Genomic DNA, 22,756 nt, shown 5'->3' on the forward strand with positions numbered 1-22,756 from the left:
CTCCTCCTCCCCCCCCCCCCCCCGACACCGCTGTCCTCCTCCTCCTCCCCCCCCCCCCGACACCCGCTGTCCTCCTCCTCCCCCCCCCCCCCGACACCGCTGTCCTCCTCCTCCCCCCCCCCCCCGACACCGCTGTCCTCCTCCTCCTCCTCCCCCCCCCCCCCGACACCGCTGTCCTCGTCCTCCTCCTCCCCCCCCCCCCCCGACACCGCTGTCCTCGTCCTCGTCCTCTCCTCCCCCCCCCCCGACACCGCTGTCCTCGTCCTCCGTCCTCCTCCTCCCCCCCCCCCCGACACCGCTGTCCTCGTCCTCCTCCTCCCCCCCCCCCCCCGACACCGCTGTCCTCCTCCTCCCTCCCCCCCCCGACACCGCTGTCCTCCTCCTCCTCCCCCCCCCCGACACCGCTGTCCTCCTCTCCCCCCCCCCGACACCGCTGTCCTCGTCCTCCTCCTCCCCCCCCCCCCCCGACACCGCTGTCCTCCTCCTCCCCCCCCCCCCGACACCGCTGTCCTCCTCCTCCCCCCCCCCCGACACCGCTGTCCTCGTCCTCCTCCCCCCCCCCGACACCGCTGTCCTCTCCTCCTCCTCCCCCCCCCCCGACACCGCTGTCCTCGTCCTCCTCCTCCCCCCCCCCCCCCGACACCGCTGTCCTCGTCCTCCTCCTCCCCCCCCCCGACACCGCTGTCCTCGTCCTCCTCCTCCCCCCCCCCCGACACCGCTGTCCTCGTCCTCCTCCTCCCCCCCCGACACCGCTGTCCTCGTCCTCCTCCCCCCCGACACCGCTGTCCTCGTCCTCCTCCCCCCCCCCCCGACACCGCTGTCCTCGTCCTCCTCCTCCCCCCCCCCCCCCGACACCGCTGTCCGTCCTCCTCCTCCCCCCCCCGACACCGCTGTCCTCGTCCTCCTCCTCCCCCCCCCCCCCCCCCCGACACCGCTGTCCTCGTCCTCCTCCTCCCCCCCCCCCGACACCGCTGTCCTCGTCCTCCTCCTCCCCCCCCCCGACACCGCTGTCCTCGTCCTCCTCCTCCCCCCCCCCCCGACACCGCTGTCCTCGTCCTCCTCCTCCCTCCCCCCCCCCGACACCGCTGTCCTCGTCCTCCTCCTCCCCCCCCCCCCCGACACCGCTGTCCTCGTCCTCCTCCTCCCCCCCCCCCGACACCGCTGTCCTCGTCCTCCTCCTCCCCCCCCCCCCCCGACACCGCTGTCCTCGTCCTCCTCCTCCCCCCCCCGACACCGCTGTCCTCGTCCTCCTCCTCCCCCCCCCCCGACACCGCTGTCCTCGTCCTCCTCCTCCCCCCCCCGACACCGCTGTCCTCGTCCTCCTCCTCCCCCCCCGACACCGCTGTCCTCGTCCTCCTCCCCCCCCCCCCCGACACCGCTGTCCTCGTCCTCCTCCTCCCCCCCCCCCCCGACACCGCTGTCCTCGTCCTCCTCCTCCCCCCCGACACCGCTGTCCTCGTCCTCCTCCTCCCCCCCCCCCCGACACCGCTGTCCTCGTCCTCCTCCTCCCCCCCCCCCCCGACACCGCTGTCCTCGTCCTCCTCCTCCCCCCCCCCCGACACCGCTGTCCTCGTCCTCCTCCTCCCCCCCCCCCCGACACCGCTGTCCTCGTCCTCCTCCTCCCCCCCCCCCCCCCCCCGACACCGCTGTCCTCGTCCTCCTCCTCCCCCCCCCCCCGACACCGCTGTCCTCGTCCTCCTCCTCCTCCCCCCCCCCCCCGACACCGCTGTCCTCGTCCTCCTCCTCCCCCCCCCCGACACCGCTGTCCTCGTCCTCCTCCTCCCCCCCCCCCGACACCGCTGTCCTCGTCCTCCTCCTCCCCCCCCCCCGACACCGCTGTCCTCGTCCTCCTCCTCCCCCCCCCCCCCCCGACACCGCTGTCCTCGTCCTCCTCCTCCCCCCCCCCCGACACCGCTGTCCTCGTCCTCCTCCTCCCCCCCCCCCCCCGACACCGCTGTCCTCGTCCTCCTCCTCCCCCCCCCGACACCGCTGTCCTCGTCCTCCTCCTCCCCCCCCCCGACACCGCTGTCCTCGTCCTCCTCCTCCCCCCCCCCCGACACCGCTGTCCTCGTCCTCCTCCTCCCCCCCCGACACCGCTGTCCTCGTCCTCCTCCCCCCCCCCCCCGACACCGCTGTCCTCGTCCTCCTCCTCCCCCCCCCCCCCCGACACCGCTGTCCTCGTCCTCCTCCTCCCCCCCCCCCCCCGACACCGCTGTCCTCGTCCTCCTCCTCCCCCCCCCCCCCGACACCGCTGTCCTCGTCCTCCTCCTCCCCCCCCCCCCCCGACACCGCTGTCCTCGTCCCTCCTCCTCCCCCCCCCCCCCCCCCCGACACCGCTGTCCTCGTCCTCCTCCTCCCCCCCCCCCGACACCGCTGTCCTCGTCCTCCTCCTCCCCCCCCCCCCCCCCCGACACCGCTGTCCTCGTCCTCCTCCTCCCCCCCCCCCCGACACCGCTGTCCTCGTCCTCCTCCTCCCCCCCCCCCCGACACCGCTGTCCTCGTCCTCCTCCTCCCCCCCCCCCCCCCCGACACCGCTGTCCTCGTCCTCCTCCTCCCCCCCCCCCCGACACCGCTGTCCTCGTCCTCCTCCTCCTCCCCCCCCCCGCCGACACCGCTGTCCTCGTCCTCCTCCTCCCCCCCCCCCCCGACACCGCTGTCCTCGTCCTCCTCCTCCCCCCCCCCCCCCGACACCGCTGTCCTCGTCCTCGTCCTCCTCCTCCCCCCCCCCCCCCGACACCGCTGTCCTCGTCCTCGTCTCCTCCTCCCCCCCCCCCCCCGACACCGCTGTCCTCGTCCTCCTCCTCCCCCCCCCCCGACACCGCTGTCCTCGTCCTCCTCTCCCCCCCCCCCCCGACACCGCTGTCCTCGTCTCCTCCTCCCCCCCCCCCGACACCGCTGTCCTCGTCTCCTCCTCCCCCCCCCCCGACACCGCTGTCCTCGTCCTCCTCCTCCCCCCCCCCCCCGACACCGCTGTCCTCGTCCTCCTCCTCCCCCCCCCCCCCCCCGACACCGCTGTCCTCGTCCTCCTCCTCCCCCCCCCCCCCCCCCGACACCGCTGTCCTCGTCCTCTCCTCCCCCCCCCCCCCCGACACCGCTGTCCTCGTCCTCGTCCTCCTCCTCCCCCCCCCCCCCGACACCGCTGTCCTCGTCCTCCTCCTCCTCCCCCCCCGCCGACACCGCTGTCCTCGTCCTCCTCCTCCCCCCCCCCCCGACACCGCTGTCCTCGTCCTCCTCCTCCCCCCCCCCCCCCGACACCGCTGTCCTCGTCCTCGTCCTCCTCCTCCCCCCCCCCCCCGACACCGCTGTCCTCGTCCTCCTCCTCCCCCCCCCCCCGACACCGCTGTCCTCGTCCTCCTCCTCCCCCCCCCCCCGACACCGCTGTCCTCGTCCTCCTCCTCCCCCCCCCCCCCCCCGACACCGCTGTCCTCGTCCTCCTCCTCCCCCCCCCCCCCCCCCGACACCGCTGTCCTCGTCCTCCTCCTCCCCCCCCCCCCCCCCCGACACCGCTGTCCTCGTCCTCCTCCCCCCCCCCCCCCGACACCGCTGTCCTCGTCCTCGTCCTCCTCCTCCCCCCCCCCCCCGACACCGCTGTCCTCGTCCTCCTCCTCCTCCCCCCCCCCGCCGACACCGCTGTCCTCGTCCTCCTCCTCCCCCCCCCCCCGACACCGCTGTCCTCGTCCTCCTCCTCCCCCCCCCCCCCCGACACCGCTGTCCTCGTCCTCGTCCTCCTCCTCCCCCCCCCCCCCGACACCGCTGTCCTCGTCCTCGTCCTCCTCCTCCCCCCCCCCCCCGACACCGCTGTCCTCGTCCTCCTCCTCCCCCCCCCCCCCGACACCGCTGTCCTCGTCCTCCTCCTCCCCCCCCCCCCCCGACACCGCTGTCCTCGTCCTCCTCCTCCCCCCCCCCCCGACACCGCTGTCCTCGTCCTCCTCCTCCCCCCCCCCCGACACCGCTGTCCTCGTCCTCCTCCTCCCCCCCCCCCCCCCCGACACCGCTGTCCTCGTCCTCCTCCTCCCCCCCCCCCCCCCCGACACCGCTGTCCTCGTCCTCCTCCTCCCCCCCCCCCCCCCCCGACACCGCTGTCCTCGTCCTCCTCCTCCCCCCCCCCCCCCCCCGACACCGCTGTCCTCGTCCTCCTCCCCCCCCCCCCCCGACACCGCTGTCCTCGTCCTCGTCCTCGTCCTCCCCCCCCCCCGACACCGCTGTCCTCGTCCTCCTCCCCCCCCCCCCCCCGACACCGCTGTCCTCGTCCTCCTCCCCCCCCCCCCCCGACACCGCTGTCCTCGTCCTCGTCCTCCTCCTCCCCCCCCCCCGACACCGCTGTCCTCGTCCTCCTCCCCCCCCCCCCCCGACACCGCTGTCCTCGTCCTCCTCCCCCCCCCCCCCCGACACCGCTGTCCTCGTCCTCCTCCCCCCCCCCCCCGACACCGCTGTCCTCGTCCTCCTCCTCCCCCCCCCCCCCCGACACCGCTGTCCTCCTCCTCCTCCCCCTCCCCCCCCCCGACACCGCTGTCCTCCTCCTCCTCCCCCCCCCCGACACCGCTGTCCTCGTCCTCCTCCTCCCCCCCCCCCCCCGACACCGCTGTCCTCGTCCTCCTCCTCCCCCCCCCCCGACACCGCTGTCCTCCTCCTCCTCCCCCTCCCCCCCCCCGACACCGCTGTCCTCCTCCTCCTCCCCCCCCCCGACACCGCTGCCCTTCCCCTTCCCCTCACCCTCACCCTCACCCTCACCCTCACCCTCACCCTCACCCTCACCCTCACTGACCCCAGGGGTCTTCCGTCCCACCACTCTTACCGCTCCAGGATTCCCTGCTTCTTCCACTTCCGGCTCCACGCTATACGTCACCTCCGATCCCAGCGCTCCTCCCCCGGGTCCTGGCGCCCGGTCGCTTTGAAACACGAGCGAATTGAGGATGATGTCCACCCGGAATTGCTGGAGAAGCTCAGCAGCTCTGGCAACGTGTGAAGCACAAAAAACACAATCAGAGTTCAGGTTTCGGGTCTGGCGACTCTTCCACTGACCCGAAACGTTAACCGTGCTTTCTCTCCAGAGATGCCGCCGGACCTGTGGAGCTTTTGCAGCAATCCCCGGGTTTGGTTGTTTTTGTCACTCCGTGATTCCCTGATGCCATGTCTGTACCAGCCACCACTGTTTATCCAATGTTGCTCAGGTTTTCCTGCTCGCTGCATTACCAGCCTAAGGAATACCATTGAAAATTAGGAAAATAGTTAAAGGGAAGGAGAACTCAAGAGCTGTTAGTAATGGAAGTAATAGGACCCAAATAGAAGGTGCAAAAACTGGCATAAGGGCACTTTATCTGAATGTTCGGAGCATTCGAAACAACGTGGATGAGTTGACGGCGCAAATCATGGCAAATGGGTATGATTTAGTGGCCATTACAGAGACATGGTTACAGGAAGGTCATGACTAGGAGTTAAATACTCAGGGATATCAAACTGTTCAGAAGAACAGACAGGAAGGTAAGGGAGGTGGTGTTGCTCTGATTGTTAGGGAGGATATCAGGGCGGTAGTGAGAGATGATATAGGCTCGACCGAACAAAATGTTGAATCCATTTGGGTGGAAATTAGGAAAAGCACGGAGAAGAGGTCACTGATAGGTGTGGTCCACAGGCCACCAAATAATGATATCATGGTGTGGCAGGCAATAAGCATAGAAATAGCTAATGCATGTAAAAATGGTACAGCAATTATCATGGGGGATTTTAATCTACATATCGATTGGTCAAACCAGGTCAGTCATGGCAGCTTTGAGGAGGGGGTTCATAGAATGCATCCACGATAATTTCCTTGAACAATATGTAATGGAGCCTACGAGAGAGCAATCTATCCCAGATCTAGCCCTGTGTAATGAGGGAGGAATAATTAATGACCTCACAGTTAGGGATCTTCTCGGAAGGAGCGATCACAGTATGATTGAATTTAACAAACAGTTGGAGCATGAGAAGGTTAAATCCAGTACCTATGTCCTGTGCTTAAACAAAGGAAACTATGAAGGAATGAGGGAGGAGTTAGCAAAGGTAGAATGGAAGCAAAACCTTAATGGTGGGTCAATTGAGGAACGGTGGAGGACTTTCAAAATGATTTATCACAGTGTTCAGCAGAAGTATATTCCAGAGATAAGGAAGAACTGTAGGAAAAGAGAGAGCCAGCCATGGATGTCTAAAGCAATAAAGGAAAGTATCAGACTGAAAAAAAAATACAAAAAAGCAAAGAGTAGTGGGGAACTAGTTGACTGGGAAATCTTTAAAGGCCATCAGAAAGCCACAAAAAAGTTATAAAGAAAAGTAAACGAAATGTGAGGTTGGACGAACACAGCAGGCCCAGCAGCATCTCAAGAGTACAAAAGCTGACGTTTCGGGCCCAGACCCTTCATCAGAGAGAGGGATGGGGTGAGGGTTCTGGAATAAATAGGGAGAGAGGGGGATGCAGTGGGTGCATCCCAAAACCAGTCCAACCTGTCTCTGCCTCCCTAACCTGTTCTTCCTCTCACCCATCCCTTCCTCCCACCCCAAGCCGCACCTCCATCTCCCACCTACTAACCTCATCCCACCTCCTTGACCTGTCCGTCTTCCCTGGACTGACCTATCCCCTCCCCACCTATACTCTCCTCTCCACCTATCTTCTTTTCTCTCCATCTTCGGTCCGCCTCCCCCTCTCTCCCTATTTATTCCAGAACCCTCACCCCATCCCCCTCTCTGATGAAGGGTCTAGGCCCGAAACGTCAGCTTTTGTGCTCCTGAGATGCTGCTGGGCCTGCTGTGTTCATCCAGCCTCACGTTTTATTATCTTGGATTCTCCAGCATCTGCAGTTCCCATCATCACTGATATAAAGAAGAGTTAAGATAGATTATGAGTAAATAGTTCAGAATATAAAAACAGGCAGCAAAAGTTTCTATAAATATGTAAATCGTAAAGGAGTGGCAAAGGTAAACATTGGTCCTTTAGAGGATGAGAAGGCCAATTCAATAACTAGGAATGAGGAAATAGCCGAGACATTAAACAGTTGTTGTGTGTGTCTTCACAGTGGAAGACACAAATAAAAAGCTGAAAATTAACAGCAAGATGGTTATAGCAGGTGAGGGCCTAGGAACTATTATTATCACCAAGGAGGCAGTGCTGGGCAAGCTAACGGGGCTAAAGGTAGATAAGTCTCCGGGCCCTGATGAAATGCATCCCAGGGTACTAAAAGAGCTGAAGGGGGAAATAGCAAATGCACTAGTAATTATTTACCAAAATTCACTAGACTCTGGGGTGGTTCCCGCAGATTGGAAAACAGCCAATGTGACGCCGCTGTCTTAAAAAGAAAGGAAGTAGACAAAAAGCAAGTAACTATAGGCCAGTTAGCTCAACTTCGGTAGTGGGAAAAATGCTTGATTCTATCACTAAGGAAGAAATAGCAAGACATCCGGATATAAACTATCCCACTGGGAACACCCAACACGGGTTCATGAAGTGTAGGTCATGTTTAACTAATTTGGTGGAATTCTTTGAGGACATTGCTTGCATGGTGCACAATAGGGAAACCTGTGGATGTGGTGTATATGGGTTTCCAGAGGGTATCTGATCAGGTGCCACACCAAAGGCTGCTCCATAAGATAAAGCTGCACAGTATTACAGGTATTGTATTGGCATGGATAGAGGACTGGTTGATCAGTAGAAAGCAAAGAATAGGGGTAAATGGGAGTTTTTCTGGTTGGCGGCCAGTAGCTGGTGTGCCTCAGGGATCAGTGTTGGGACTGCAACTGTTTACAATTTATATAGTTGATTTGGAGTTGGGGACTAAGTGTGGTATGTCAAAATTTGCAGATGGCACTAAGGTGAGTGGTAGAGCAAAGTGTGCAGAAGACACAAAGTCTGCAGAAGGATATAGATAGTCTCAGTGAGTGGGCAAAGGTCTGGCTGATGGAGTACAGTGTTGATAAGTGTGAGGTCATCCATTTTGGTAGGAATAACAGCAAAATGGGCTATGTTTTAAATGGTAAGAAATTGCAGGATGCTGCTGTGCAGAGGGACTTGGGTGTCCTTGTGCATGAATCGCTAAAAGTAGGATTGCAGGTGCAGCAGGTAATTAAAAAGGCAAATGGAATTTTGTCTGCCATTGCTAGAGGGATGGAGTTTAGAAACAGGGAGGCTATGCTGCAGCTGTATAGGGTCCTGGTGAGGCCACGCCTGGAGTACTGTGTGCAGTTTTGGTCTCTTTACTTGAGAAGAGATATACTAGCACTGGATGGGGTGCAGAGGAGATTCGCTCGGTTGATTCCAGAGGTGAGGGGGTTGGATTATGAGGTGAGACTGAGTCGACTGGGATTACATTCATTGGAATTCAGAAGAATGAGGGGAGATCTTATAGAAATATATCAGATTATGAAGGGAATAGATAAGGTGAAGGCAGGGAGGTTGTTTCTGCTAGCAGGAGAAACTAGGACTAGAGGGCATCGCCTCAAAATAAAGGGAAGCAGATGCAGGACTGAAGTCAGGAGGAACTTCTTCACCCAAAGGGTTGTGAATCTGTGGAATTCCCTGCCCAGTGAAGTGGCAGAAGCTACCTCGCTGAATGTTTTTAAGGCAAGGATAGATAAATTTTTGAACAGTAAAGGAATTAAGGGTTATGGTGAGTGGGCGGGTAAGTGGAGCTGAGTCTCAAAAAGATCAGCCATGATCTTATTAAATGGCGGGGCAGGCTCGAGGGGCCAGATGGCCTACTCCTGCTCCTAGTTCTTATGTTCTTATTCCTCCACACCTAGAGCTCTTAAATTCGAACAGCTTGTTACTGTCAATTAAAACAATATAAGGCAGGTCTTGCACTGAAAACATGTTGAGAAAGTCATTGCTTAACTGAAACTTCAATGTTGGTTAAATCAGATTCAAACTCCAAATCCACGTAAATCTCAATTCAAATTTAAACGCTGTGATCAACATCATGCTGGACCACGGACTATCTTGCTGAGTGGAGATAGCTGCTTTTGGACCATTTACAAGGGATTTTAGATGGTACTTCCCAAAAGTTTAAGGAGCAGTTTATATTTTTGACTATATTTATCAATTTGATGATCTCACACAAACTTTAAAGATCATTATCTTCGAATTTCAAATTTTCCTGTTCCTTAATTGTAATAATTTTACTATTGTGCATATGTTCTTAGTTTTTGTCACCAAAAGTATATCATCTTGCATTTAAATTCATAGAACATAGAACATTACAGCACAGTACAGGCCCTTCGGCCCTCGATGTTGTGCCGACCTGTCATACCGATCTCAAGCCCATCTAACCTACACTATTCCATGTACGTCCATATGCTTATCCAATGACGACTTAAATGCACCCAAAGTTGGCAAATCCACTACCGTTGCAGGCAAAGCGTTCCATTCCCTTACTACTCTCTGAGTAAAGAAACTACCTCTGACATCTGTCCTATATCTTTCACCCCTCAATTTAAAGCAATGCCCCCTCGTGCTCACCGTCACCATCCTAGGAAAAAGGATCTCCCTATCCACCCTATCTAACCCTCTGATTATCTTATATGCCTCAATTAAGTCACCTCTCAACCTACCTGACTCCTATCTTCACAATCTATAAACCTGCCTGCATTCTTGTGATATTACATAAATTCCTTTTTACATTTGCCATGTTTTTTCTGTTCTCTGCTCCTCAAATCCAAGTGACATCATAATACATTCAAACAGATTCGCTGCTAAGGACACAGTAGGAACTGCAGGTGCTGGAGAATCTGAGATAACAAGATGTAGGGCTGGATGAACACAGCAGGTCAAGCAGCATCAGAGGAGCAGGAAGGCTGACGTTTCGGGTCTGGACCCTTCTTCATTTTTCTGAAGAATGGTCTAGGCTCGAAACATCAGATTTCCTGCTCCTCTGACGCTGCTTGGCCTGCTGTGTTCATCCAGCCCTACACCTTGTTATCTCAGATTTACTGCCAAATTCCTTTTTAATTCTGTTTTCAATTCGTCAACAAGTTGGCTAAATGGCTGTTCATTTAAAACTTATTGAAAACCCGCTTAGCTGGCATTCATCACGTTTCCTTTACCTGTGCGCTTGTTATTTTCTCAAAGTACACCACCAGATTTGTCAGACTTGACTTTAACAATTTCCAACTGGCTATCATTAAATTCATCTTTCTAGCTGAGTATCAATGATCTGAATAAACTTTTCATATTTTAAGATGACCAGGCAATTAACAGGTTTATCCTCAAGTTCCACAGCTAACCCTCCGGTCCTCCATTCCTATGTAAAGACTGTCAGATTCTCTGCTTTTTTTCCCTTTTGTTCCTCACAGAAATCTAGGATTAATAGCATCATCCCCCGGGGTCTTTTCTACTTAAACACTTTATTTGCACTAACATATGTACAAATTAAGTCAAACTAGACATTTATTATTTCTGCCATTCTTTCATTTTCCGGAGGAAGGTTGTCTTTTCTATCTCTAATTAAGTAACAGTTCAATTTTTGACGATTTTACCAATTTAGTCCTCCAAAGAGGCTCAACCTTTTTAATTTGCCCGGAAATACATTTAGTTTTGCAATCTGATCATTTTATGTTATATTGTTTCTGATTGTATGTTGGTTTAATTACTAATTGTTGATCCCAGTTTGTGAACTGGCGTACTTTTATCTTTCACAGCTTCTTCTCTTTTCATTTATCTTGAATTATCATACAGTTTGTAGTCCATAGATGTTCCTCTAACCTTATGTTAACTATTTTCTACACTTAATTTTAAAAAAGAATAAAGTCATAAACTGCCTCTTTCTTCCTTGCTTTATTTGTCTAGAACCTTTCTGGACATAGCTTAGAATTTTCTCTTTTCCTTTATCACATAAATTATTTATCTTTAAACCTGTCTATCTTTGAAAACTTCAACAGTACTGGTCATACAGTCCTGTTGCTGCTCCATTTTCTTGTTTTCTTTCCAAACACTTCTCCTTCCTTTCCAGCTTTTGGCACCTATTATTCATTATCGAAAGACTAAACGTTCCCTTCCTAGTCCCTTATTGTAACCGAATAGATTCATTTTTTTGAATCATGACGTTTACCATGCAGTGTGATATTCCAGTGTCATTGTTTTCCATCCAGTCACCAAATTTATTCCCTGCTCATTGACTCCATTTTGTTTTCCTGCCCCTAGTCGAACTTCAGCTGAGCTCCTGATCCATATTGTCCTGCTCACCAATTAACTTAAAATACATGGTGTGTATTCATCACAAACATCCCTCTGCTTGTTGAAAGCATTACTTATGTCATTTTCTCTCCTTCAAATCGTTTTTTCCTCTTGTTTTAACACATTCGTTCTTCTTGTTCATTTTGATTTGATTTGTATTCTTGATATGCTTTTCATTTTCTCCGCAAAATTAAATAAAACTCCCAATGTGCTAGTTACTCTCCCAACAAGGAATCTGGCCCCATTTTTGTTCAATCATTCACTCCATCACTCCATCAGGTGTCCTACAAGCTACTTTCAAAATGTTTTCGTTTGAGGACATCAGTCCTCTGATTCCACCCCACCCCAAGTGGAAGACTGTAAATTCTGACTCACTGCAGAAAACCGTGGGTGAAGTCTTACCAGCCCCTGAACGATATAGCTCTTGGCAAGTCAGTTGGGGAAAGTAGGGTGAGTTCAACAGAAATGAGATCCTTATGACAAGAAGAGGTCTGATCCTGTGTCTAACTTTTGAATGATGAGACGAAAATTCTAATCTTATCTCACCTCATTAATGTGCAGTCTCCTATTCTCCCAGAATTTCTGGACAGAAACCAGTAACAGTTCCCGACATGAAAATCAGAGCACCTGGTGACTCCTGCTCACCGCTCGCTTTTCTGGGCCTTGGGTGGCAGTCCCCACCATCTCAGGTAGTAGCCTCCCCTGCTAATGAAAGTAGACATTGGCATGGATGCATAGTAGTCTCAACACACCCTCGCAGCACATTTCTGAAGACAGGTCCTGACCTGAAATGTCAACTTTCCTGTTCCTCTGATGCTGCCTGGCCCTGATGTGTTACTCCAGTTCCACACTGTGATCTTTGATTTACTCAAAGCACTTTAATGCTGCACTTGGGAGTGTACAGACACCTTTCATTGTAATTACTGCGAGGTCACTTTGCGCACAGGCAAAAAAGTCATGAATTCAACCAGGCTGCATCTGAGGGCTTCTAGCTTCTTTTCTTAACACCCACTTGGATGCTCATTGCATCTCTGCCTGGCCTTTTGTGCTTCTTCCCCTCATCCAGAGCTTAAAGGTCCACTGGGCTCCTGTGATGCCTTTGTGTTTAGTGCAGACTCAAAGCCAGGCAGCTTTCCTTGGTTGTCAGCAGCGATCAGTCAAGGGGATGACCATCTTGTTGGATGGCACTGTGCCATGTCAATCTCACACACAGAGCTTATGCAGCAAAGACACCACATGTGCTTCAACCATCTCCCTATGTCTGAAACACAAAAACAGAAAACGCTGGAAAAACTCGGCAGATCTGGCAGCATCTGTGGAGAGAAAGAGTGAGGGAGAACAGAGAAACTGGAGGAATCTCTCCACAGGTGCTGCCAGACCTGCCGAGTTTTTCCAGCATTTTCTGTTTTTGCTTCTGATTCCCCCCCTTGTCTCTGTGTAAATGGAATAGTCCTCAGTTAAACCAGGGGAAACACCCTACAGTCAAGGGCAGCTTTTGATATTGATTCATGAGCTCATACACAGTTGGTCAGCTGCCTGTGACATGCACGGTGAGGGAGTCTGTATCGCTGCATGCCAGGGAATGGTCATGATCAGTTCTGCAGGAGCAGTGTGACTAGCCCAGGGAGTTGTGGGGTGCTGTATAGAGATCAGGCTGGAGCTCAACAGGGTGCCCTATCCAAATCAGTTGGTCAGTTCTGGGGTCAGCTCAATGCAAGTCAGGCAGATATTAGGGACCACTGCTGTGGGAGGGAAGTCCATAGTGGGGATTGGCGGCAGCATGCTGGGATGCAGAGGGGGCTAAGTCAGGATATACGGCTGAGAGATGATTGTGCATCGGAAGATGTGCATTACTGGGGGAGGGGGCGTATTCAGCAGTCTCAACCACCCTGGCTTCAATGCGGGCAATGATTGGCATGGCTAAAGTGTATGGCTGGGGCTCAGGGAGTAATGTTCGGGGATGGGGCTGTAATTCAGAGATGTATGTGGGACTGTGTGGAAGCTCAGTCATGATTGGCTGGACGGGAATGCCTGGAAAGGAGGAACATGGCGGATTTGAGGGGAGGCTGCTCTAGATTACCTGCACGTCAGTCCGCCAAGGTGACCCACATTGGTCTCTGTACTTGTTGGACTTCTAAATGCACAATGGAAGTGGAAAATAGCTGTGAGCAGACCCAGGGTGGGCAGGGTATGTGCTTTTGTTCTGGCTGAGACATAGGATCTACTGGAGAGCATTGCGCCACACGAAGGATCTGTGCACAGCAAACAGAGGGTGTACACATGCTGCTCCAAGGGTCCATACTCTATTGGGATCAAGCGTGACTGATGGGGACGAGCAGCAACACAGCAGGCAGCCCATCATTTTTGGGGGAGGTAGTCATTTGGCAGCCAAACATGTTGCTTCATAATTTTTATCAGCTCCTGTTTGGTGAGATTGAATTCTCCCACAGCCCTCAAACATTCCTTCAGTAGCACTTTATCTAAATTACACAGTGTTGATTCACTGTATTGCTGAATATGATGTGAGTGTGAGGCAATCTTTCAAATTGCTCAAACTTCCTCGAAATCAACTTCAGGATTTCAAAATTGTTGCAAGGTTCTTCACTTGTAACTTCTCAATGGAAATGTGTTAAGAAACACAAATGTACCTTTTTGCAGGTGGATGCTGACGACTGCAACTCTCAGCAGGTTCTGGTGCATGTGCCAAGTGGGACAGGGTTGCAAATGCTTGGCCCAGTGTTCCCTGCTCCATGTCTCGGACAGCTGCAGACAGGACTATCCCTATGCCGGGCAGTTGAAGTGGAGGCATGCAAACCCTATGTTATGGGAAAAAAGACAGTCCCCAGGTCAGGAAATGTGGTATGATTCAATTGTTCAAACTCCAGCCTCGGCCAACTGTCTGCGTGGAATTTGCACATTCTCCCTGTGTCTGTGTGGGTTTCCTCTGGGTGCTCTGTTTTCCTCCCGCAGTCCAAAGATGTGCAGGCTAGGTGGATTGCCATGCTAAATTGCCACATAGTGTCTGGCAATATGCAGTCTAGGTGGATTATTCACAATTAATGCTGGATTATGCTGATAGGGTGGGGGTCTGAGTGAGATTCTCTTTGGAGGCTCAGTTAGGACTTGGTGGGCCATAGGGATCCTCTGTTTTCCAATATCATACTAGATAGAAGGCCCTAGGGAATTAGTGTTCAATGAACTGTAGGAAGCATCAAGTGCCGGCAGGCGTTGGGACTCGAAGCCACCCTGAGAGGCATCAGGAATGCTGGGACCTGGGAAGAGTTGGGAACTTTAACAGTTCACCAAATCCAAGCGTGGGGACAAAGGTTTTTGTGTTGAGCAGCTGGGATATTGGAACATGGAGAAATTCCACAAAAGTGAGAGCTGGTGAAGCTTGCTGTCAATGGAAGAGTTGGAATTGTGCTATGAGTATATTTTGGAATGCAACCTCAGGATTCCAGGATACGATTAAACTTGGAGGACGTGAGCAGTCTTTAGAGTGCTCCATGACAGAATGGTTTTTGACAGGGTTCTAAAACCATATCTTTGAAAGTGAAGAACTGGAAACCCTTGTATGGAAGACAAAATTGTAAAAGGTTTTGGTGACTCATGGTATTACTTTTGTCTGGATTGGTCACTGAAAATTCTGTGGGATCTCTGTTAATCACATCTACTGTTTTTGTGCTCGGTGGAGTTTTCAACCATTTTTGTATGGGACCCATAATCACCTCATGATATACACATGTATCCCCCAGAGAGAGATGTCGGGGATATACACATGTATCCCCCAGAGAGAGATGTCGGGGATATACATGTGTATCCCCCAGAGAGAGATGTCAGGGATATACACGTGTATCCCCCAGAGAGAGATGTCGGGGATATACACATGTATCCCCCAGAAAGAGATGTCGGGGATATACACGTGTATCCCCCAGAAAGAGATGTTGGGAATATACATGTGTATCCCCCAGAGAGTGATGTCGGGGATATACACATGTATCCCCCAAAGAGTGATGTCAGGGATATACACGTGTATCCCCCAGAGAGAAATGTCGGGGATATACACGTGTATCCCCCAGAAAGAGATGTTGGGAATACACACGTGTATCCCCCAGAGAGTGATGTCGGGGATATACACATGTATCCCCCAGAGAGAGATGTCGGGGATATACACGTGTATCCCCCAGAGAGAGATGTCAGGGATATACACGTGTATCCCCCAGAGAGAGATGTCGGGGATATACACGTGTATCCCCCAGAAAGAGATGTCAGGGATATACACGTGTATCCCCCAGAGAGAGATGTCGGGGATATACACGTGTATCCCCCAGAAAGAGATGTTGGGAATATACATGTGTATCCCCCAGAGAGTGATGTCGGGGATATACACATGTATCCCCCAAAGAGTGATGTCAGGGATATACATGTGTATCCCCCAGAGAGAGATGTCGGGGATATACACGTGTATCCGCCAGAGAGTGATGTCGGGGATATACACGTGTATCCCCCAGAGAGAGATGTCGGGGATATGCACGTGTATCCCCCAGAGAGAGATGTCGGGGATATACACGTGTACCCCCCAGAGAGAGATGTCAGGGATATACACATGTGTCCCCCAGAAAGAGATGTTGGGAATATACACGTGCGTCCCCCAGAGAGTGATGTCGGGGATATACATGTGTATCCCCCAGCGAGTGATTTCGGGGATATACACGTGTATCCCCCAGAGAGAAATGTCGGGGATATACACGTGTATCCCCCAGAGAGTGATGTCGTGGATATACACGTGTATCCCCCAGAGAGAGATGTCGGGGATATACACGTGTATCCCCCAGGGAGAGATGTCAGGGATATACACGTGTATCCCCCAGAGAGAGATGTCGGGGATATACACGTGTATCCCCCAGAGAGAGATGTCGGGGATATACACGTGTATCCACGAATGAGTGATGTTGGGGATATACCTCATACCTTTTAGGTGAGGAAGAAACATTTTGTCATGTTTCTCACCAAAAGCTAATGGACATGTTGCTGAAATGTGACATTAACATTCTAGCTGTGGGATATATGCAGAGTCTGTACTGGGAAAAGATATGTTGCCAGCAGACTGAAGCTTGTAAAATCTTGTCAGTGGTCACTTCTGTCTCTCCTGTTATGTGACTCCATGAACTGGGTATTGTGGATGCCAGGTACATGATGATGGAGCTGAAGAGCAGTGTGAAAATGTCCACATTCGCTATGGTGGTTGAGAACACTTTGCCAATCAAAGGGAAAATTCAGGTCTAGATCTCTGAACACCTGCAGTTTTTACTTTGACTTCAGGCATTCAGTAAGGATTCAGATTTGTATTTTCAGGAAGAGATTTTGAGATCAGTATCTATCCGTTTAAGCTACGAGGAGTTTAATCTACAGCAGTCCATTATTGCCTTCTTCGTCAAGTTCCTAATCACGGTGTAATAGAGACAGCTTGCTCTGAATTTTGGATTATGCAGAAACTCTCCTTGAGCCCAGTGCTGGGTGCTCTGAGAATGCAGTTATCTCACCATGCCGCAGTGCTGTCAGAAATTGCACCAAATCAGAGAATGGAGTTTTGTCCTTTCTCCTGTATCTCCTTCACACAATCTGATCTTGATATTTTGTAAAAACTTCATAGAAGTCAGTTCTGGAAGAACTTCACTACTTTCAGACATTTTGCATTTTCAAATTTACGGCTCAGTATTTTGCAGCTGCAAGTTATACTTCCTAATTCAGATCTGTTTAGTTTTTGTGAGAATGTATATTGTAAGCGTTTTCATTTTGTTTGCAGGTGATTGAACAGGTTGCCTTTCATATGATGACCGGTTTAAGCAGGAATGGTAGGAACAAGACAGCCAGTCTCAGGGCTGCAACTAAAAGTAACATTGCAATAGACCAGCTCTCTCATTACAGAGAGATGATTAGTGGTGAGTTTAACCTGAGGAATACCACACAATTCAGGCACAGGGCAAGGTTGAGAATGCAGGACCTTCATGGTGACCTCAGCTGGTACAGGAATTGAACCCGTACTATTGGTGTAACTTTGTGTTGCAAATCAGTTGTCCAGCCAAACTAGCGATAAATTCTTAACGCTGCTGAAACTTGGCTTCTCAGTAGCCCACTAGAGGGCACTCTAGTCATTGTCTCTGCCTTGACAGCGAATCCCGTGCCTCATTTGAGTTCCAAGTCTGCAGGAATTGCGCACCAATGAGAACATCTTGACCATGAATGCATAAGATCAAAACATGCAAAAAAGCGATGATGAGGAGAGAGATTGAGGTTTAAACATGAACCTATCATTATCGAAAAGCATCAGGGCAACAGAAATAGCACTTTGTGATAACAAAGTGTGAAGCTGGATGAACACAGCAGACCAAGCAGCATCTTAGGACCACAAAAGCTGACGTTTTGGGCCTAGACCCTTCATCAGAAAACTGAACTAGAAATATAATTTAAATATTTTGCATTCATTTGGAGGATCAACTCAAACAGGCTTAAGCGGTCAATGGGCAGGAGACTCTTCGTTTAGGCTTTCATCCACCTGATTTCTCAGGATGAGCAGGATAAGAGGCAGAAACAAACCATCAGCTCAGTCTAGCAACTGCTGAATGGCCAACAGAGTGCCCAGAATAAAGAACAGATTCCAGAAAATTCCCAAAATCTTAAAAAGATGTTGGACACACTCAGCAGCTCAGGCAACATGTGTAGAAGGAGCAATGGATATGAACCCTCCTATCAGATCTAAAAGTTATTACGTTTGAACAGTGTTTAAACATGAATGGAAAGAGGGAAAGAGGAAGAGGAGAAAAAGCAATGCACAAAGATGTAAGTAACACATATCCACCACAGTAACATCTAGATGTTATACATCACTAGGGTATCAGGCTGAGAATCAAGCCCCGTGATTCCTAGAGTCATCATAACAAAAAGTTAAAGGTTTTGAAAAAAATACTAATTTGCCTGATTTTCAGACCCAGGTTAGCCAAAAGCAGGGATCAGGTTTCTGTACTTAATAAAAATACATTTTATGACAAATAAACAGATTCTAAAAACATGTAAACAATCATGAACTTTTGGACTATAACTCATCCAGTTACAAGTCTGATAAAGTCTCCCTCTATAACTCAACCAGTTACAAGTCTGATAAAGTCTCCCTCTATAACTCATCCAGTTACAAGTCTGATAAAGTCTCCCTCTATAACTCATCCAGTTACAAGTCTGATAAAGTCTCCCTCTGCACACAAGAAAACATGGGTGTTAGGGTGGAGGGAAAAATTGGAAAGGCCAATCAGTGGTCTCCGGGCACAAGGTTTCCTCAATGGTTCTTGCACTGATTAGAACACTGCTTCTCTATCTTCTTTCTCTGGATACTTTCACCTGTTCGCAGGAGGTGTTGAATGACTGGTTCACACATGCAAAAATCTCCGACATATTAAAACAGTTTTTAAAACCTTTCAATGAAGGCTAGTGGATTATGATCATTGTAAAATATAATTTCCTTGTTTCTGTTTTGGCCACACTCTTCAAAGTGCTGGAGAGCCAACAACAATTTCTATGTCACTTTCCCCACAATAGAGTATTTCCTCTGACACTGCTTTAGTTTCTTAGAGAATTATCCCATTGGCTCGTCATCCCTTAGGAAGATAACACCTAGCCCAAATTCACTCGGCAGTTCAAAAGGACTAAATCCAGTGGATTCATTTGGGGAATCTCTTGTTGGTAACAAATAGTAAGATGTCTTATCCTTTATTTCTCCCAATTCTGTGGGTATTTGTGACTGTATTCCTTAGTCACAGCTTTGAGAGTCTGATCGTGCTTCTGTAAAGCTTCCTGTGTTTGTAAATGTTACGCAGCTGCCTAAAAATGTTTTTGACCTCAGACTGCTGATCATCTCCTGGGAAACATCGGACATTAAGTTCAAACACTGATCAGACTGTATCTCAATTGGTAGCCCATAATGAATAAAATCCTGGGTTAACTTTTCCAGCAGAACCCTAGCTGTAATTGTCTTTAAAGGAAATTGAGTTCCCATGTCTGTAATTGTGAGGATATGTTGATGACCTCTGTGATTTTTGATGATGGTTCTATACAATTCATTAATACTTGGCTGAATGACTCTTCAAAAACTGGCATCAGAATCAAAAGAACTGGTTTGATTCTTGTTGAGTTTAACCTACTACCTAACACGTATGACATGTTTTACAGAAGTGCACTACATTTTTACAAAGTCCTGGCCATGTATAATATCTAATTAATGATGTCTATATTTTCCATATTCCTATAGATCCTGCTGTAGAAACTTCATGTGGTACTCACAATATTTCTTTGCAATATCGGCGTGGTTCCACTATCTGATGAACAACCGCCCATTCTTCATCTTCAGATCTCTGAAGATGTCTCCACTTTGCCACCAAAACTCAGCTTTTAATATAATAACAGACCGGAATCTCTTCAGCCTCAGCTTCAGTGTGGGTTGTCTGTGCTGAAGTACCTACGTCTGGATGTGCTTTCTGAGCCTTAATTAATGAAGTTACCTCTTCTGAATTATCCGCATTCTTAAAAAGAGTTTCCCCTAACCTAACATCTGCTTGCAGTATTACTGTGACCTCTGATGATGAGTTTTGTCTAGCTATTGCTCTGGTCACCACATATAATGGAGAAATACCCATAACCTGTGTCTGCAATGGCTCTATCTCTTCAGCCACAACTGGATTTTCTATTTTCATGGTCAAAGCTTTACCCATTCCTCTCAATTATTCCCCAGAAGCAAATCAATTCTATCCCTAGGTAATTTCTTAACTATCCTGACCACCACTCATCCTGACAATAAATCACACTCCGAACGGGACGTTGAACAATGGAACCAGGATACATTCTCCACTTAATCCATTCAGTTACAATCTGCCTTTCATTGCACTCTCTCGAGGAGAATTTAAATCCTCCTGCAACTCAGTTTGAGTAGGCCCTATATTTCTTAGTATAGTTATGGACTCAGATGCTTCCTTTGTTGAAGGGGTGGAGTGGAGTGAGTTCTCCTCCCTTTTGCTAAAATCTCTTCATATCTTCCATCTACTCTACATACCCTTCTGCCCTCACAGGCGCGTGCGTCTACCTCAGGTCTTTTAATTGTAGCTAAAGGTACAATCTGATCCATGACTTGTTCCTTTTGAGTTTACTCTTTTGGCTCATTTTTATGAACACCAGTAAGTCCCATGTGTTTGCTTTTCAACTTCCAGCATTCTGTGTGGAGATGTACCTCTCTATTCCAGTAGAAGTACCTTGTCTTCCAATTTTCACCTTCTCCCTCAGTACTAGCCTTTCTGATCCAAGGAGGTGACCATGGGACATTAACATTTCTTATTTGTCCATTTGACATTATCCATTCCTTACCTTGGTTACTTGCCCTCCTTTCACTCTCCTATTTTGTATCCCTTTCAAATTAATAGGGGTGATAGCTAAAAAGATTTAGTTCAATGGATTAGATCATAATTATCAGCCATTATTGCTGCTTGTCTAGCAACTACAACCCTTTGGTCCTCAGTGTGGGTTCTTATTGCAAAATGTTTTAAATTCTTCTAAGTGCTTCGTATGTGGTTTCACCTTCTAACCTCACATCCACCTGTCAAAATTACTTTGCTTAATTCTTTTGAATTCAATATAGGTTTGTCTGGCCTATTGTCTCAAATTCTGGAACATTTGCCCATATGCCTCAGGTATTAACTTAACTGCATCTAATTCAGTTCTCTTTATAACATCATAATTCCCAGAAACCGCTTCTGACAGTGAAACATAAATTTCCTGTGCTTTCTTATTATCATCACAAATAATTAATTAGATTCCCTACGGTGTGGAAACAGGCCCTCTGGCCCAAACCACCCCTTGCAGCATCTCACCCAGACCCATCCCCCTATAACCCACACACCCCTGAACACTACGGGCAATTTAGCATGACTGATCCACCTAGCCCGCACATCTTTGGGCTGTGGGAGGAAACCAGAGCACCTGGAGGAAACCCGCGCACACACGGGGAGAACATGCAAACTCTGCACATACTGTTGCCTGCAGCTGGAATTGAACCTGGATCCCTGGCACTGTGAGGCTGCAGTGCTAACCACTGAGCCACCGTGCCGCCCTTTAACCTGCCAACCTATTCTCCATGAACAATATTCAGTCTTCTTCCGATCAACTTCTTTGTCTAGCCATTTTCCCAGATGAAATGAAGAATGCTTCCAGTCCCTTTCCCTCAAATATTGGTAGAGCCTGTACAAACTTAAACATTTCCTTAAAAACAGAAAGAACTACGGATGCTGTAAATCAGAAACAAAAAACAGATGTTGCTGGAAAAGCCTTGCAGGTCTGGCAGCATCTGGTAAGTGAAATCAGAGTTAACATTTCGGGTCCAGTGACCCTTTCCCAAAACCTTTGATCCTCTCCTCCAGGGCCTTTACCACTGTCCTGAACCATTTTAAGTTTGATGTCCATATTCTCTCATTTTCTCGCTCATGTTCAAATTCTAAGTTTCTCTTTTCAGTTGTTTAAAATTCCATATCCCTTTCCTTTTGTTTTTGTGCTCTCAATGTATTTTTCTTCCCTGTAGAACTCCAGTTTCTCCATTCTCTCTTAATGCTTAAGCTGTGTTAACCAGAACTGAACATCTCGTGATTTCTGATGTTTCATTATCTGGATTACTTTGCCTGTCTTGCATTTCCTCTAACTCAAGTTCTGTGCTAGGAGCACAATTATCTCTGCTTTCCTACCTCTGTCAGGCAAAGCTGCCTCCAGCTCATCTGCTAAGTCAATCAACCTGTCCTTTGAAAGCTCCCTTAAGACTACCATGGACAAATCAACCATCTGTAGGGTAACAAATTCTGTTTGCAGCATCAAGCCTTAAATACATTGCTGAGCTTGGCCTTTTCCTTTACTTGTGTTGGGCTGAATGGCCGGCTTCCACACTGTAGGGATTCTATGACTCTTACATTTACCATTACCAAGCCCAAATGCCCATTGTCTCACTTTCAAATCAGTCCTGACAAGACCTTGCAAGCTTTATTTTATGCCTTCCTGACGCAGGGCACTGAAAATCAAGCCCCAATTCTCCTGGAGTTGTCACTGAAGTTAAAGATTTTGAAAAGCACACAGAATTTCCCAGTTTACCTGACTTTCAGATCAGGTTGACAGAAAGAACAGACCATTTTCTGTACTTAACAAGAATCACTGTTTATTCCAAATTAATTGACTCTAGCTACAAGTTGGTGGCACCTAACTCTACTGGTTAAAACATTAGCCCACTTATACACACCACTACACACACACACACACACACACACACACACACACACACACACACACACACAGAGAAACAGGCACAAATAGAAAAAAATCATTGGTGTTACGGTGGAGGAAAAAAAAACAGGAAAAACAGTTCAGTGATCCCTGTACAGAGGACTTGCTGGGCTGATTCTTGGGTTGATCAGAGCACTACTTCTCAGTCTTCCTTCTTTGGACGCTGTCACTTGTTTGCAGGGAGCACAGATTGACTGGTTCATA

General features: G+C 50.3%; 2 protein-coding genes across 6 annotated transcripts in view; one reads left to right on the forward strand and one right to left on the reverse strand.

Moving 5' to 3' along the window:
• sike1 (suppressor of IKBKE 1) overlaps positions 1 to 4,842 on the reverse strand; it is a 29,830-nt gene extending 24,988 nt beyond the window's left edge. The window contains exon 1 of one of the 5 annotated variants that reach the window (XM_059653478.1): positions 4,796 to 4,842. The gene's annotated coding sequence lies outside the window, so the exon portion shown is untranslated. Of the gene's footprint in view, positions 1 to 4,755 lie in introns of all 5 variants that reach the window. The other 4 variants (XM_059653479.1, XM_059653481.1, XM_059653480.1 and 1 more) reach the window with 4 other exon arrangements.
• Positions 1 to 4,966, forward strand: part of LOC132210824 (uncharacterized) — a gene marked incomplete at its 5' end in the record, with an annotated part of 7,906 nt that extends 2,940 nt beyond the window's left edge. The window contains 1 exon segment of the mRNA XM_059653267.1: positions 4,859 to 4,966. Coding sequence (XP_059509250.1) covers positions 4,859 to 4,966 — 108 coding nt within the window.
• Positions 4,967 to 22,756: the final 17,790 nt, after the last annotated feature.

The sequence above is a fragment of the Stegostoma tigrinum genome, chromosome 21, assembly GCF_030684315.1.
Source record: "Stegostoma tigrinum isolate sSteTig4 chromosome 21, sSteTig4.hap1, whole genome shotgun sequence".
Taxonomy (NCBI): domain Eukaryota; kingdom Metazoa; phylum Chordata; class Chondrichthyes; order Orectolobiformes; family Stegostomatidae; genus Stegostoma; species Stegostoma tigrinum.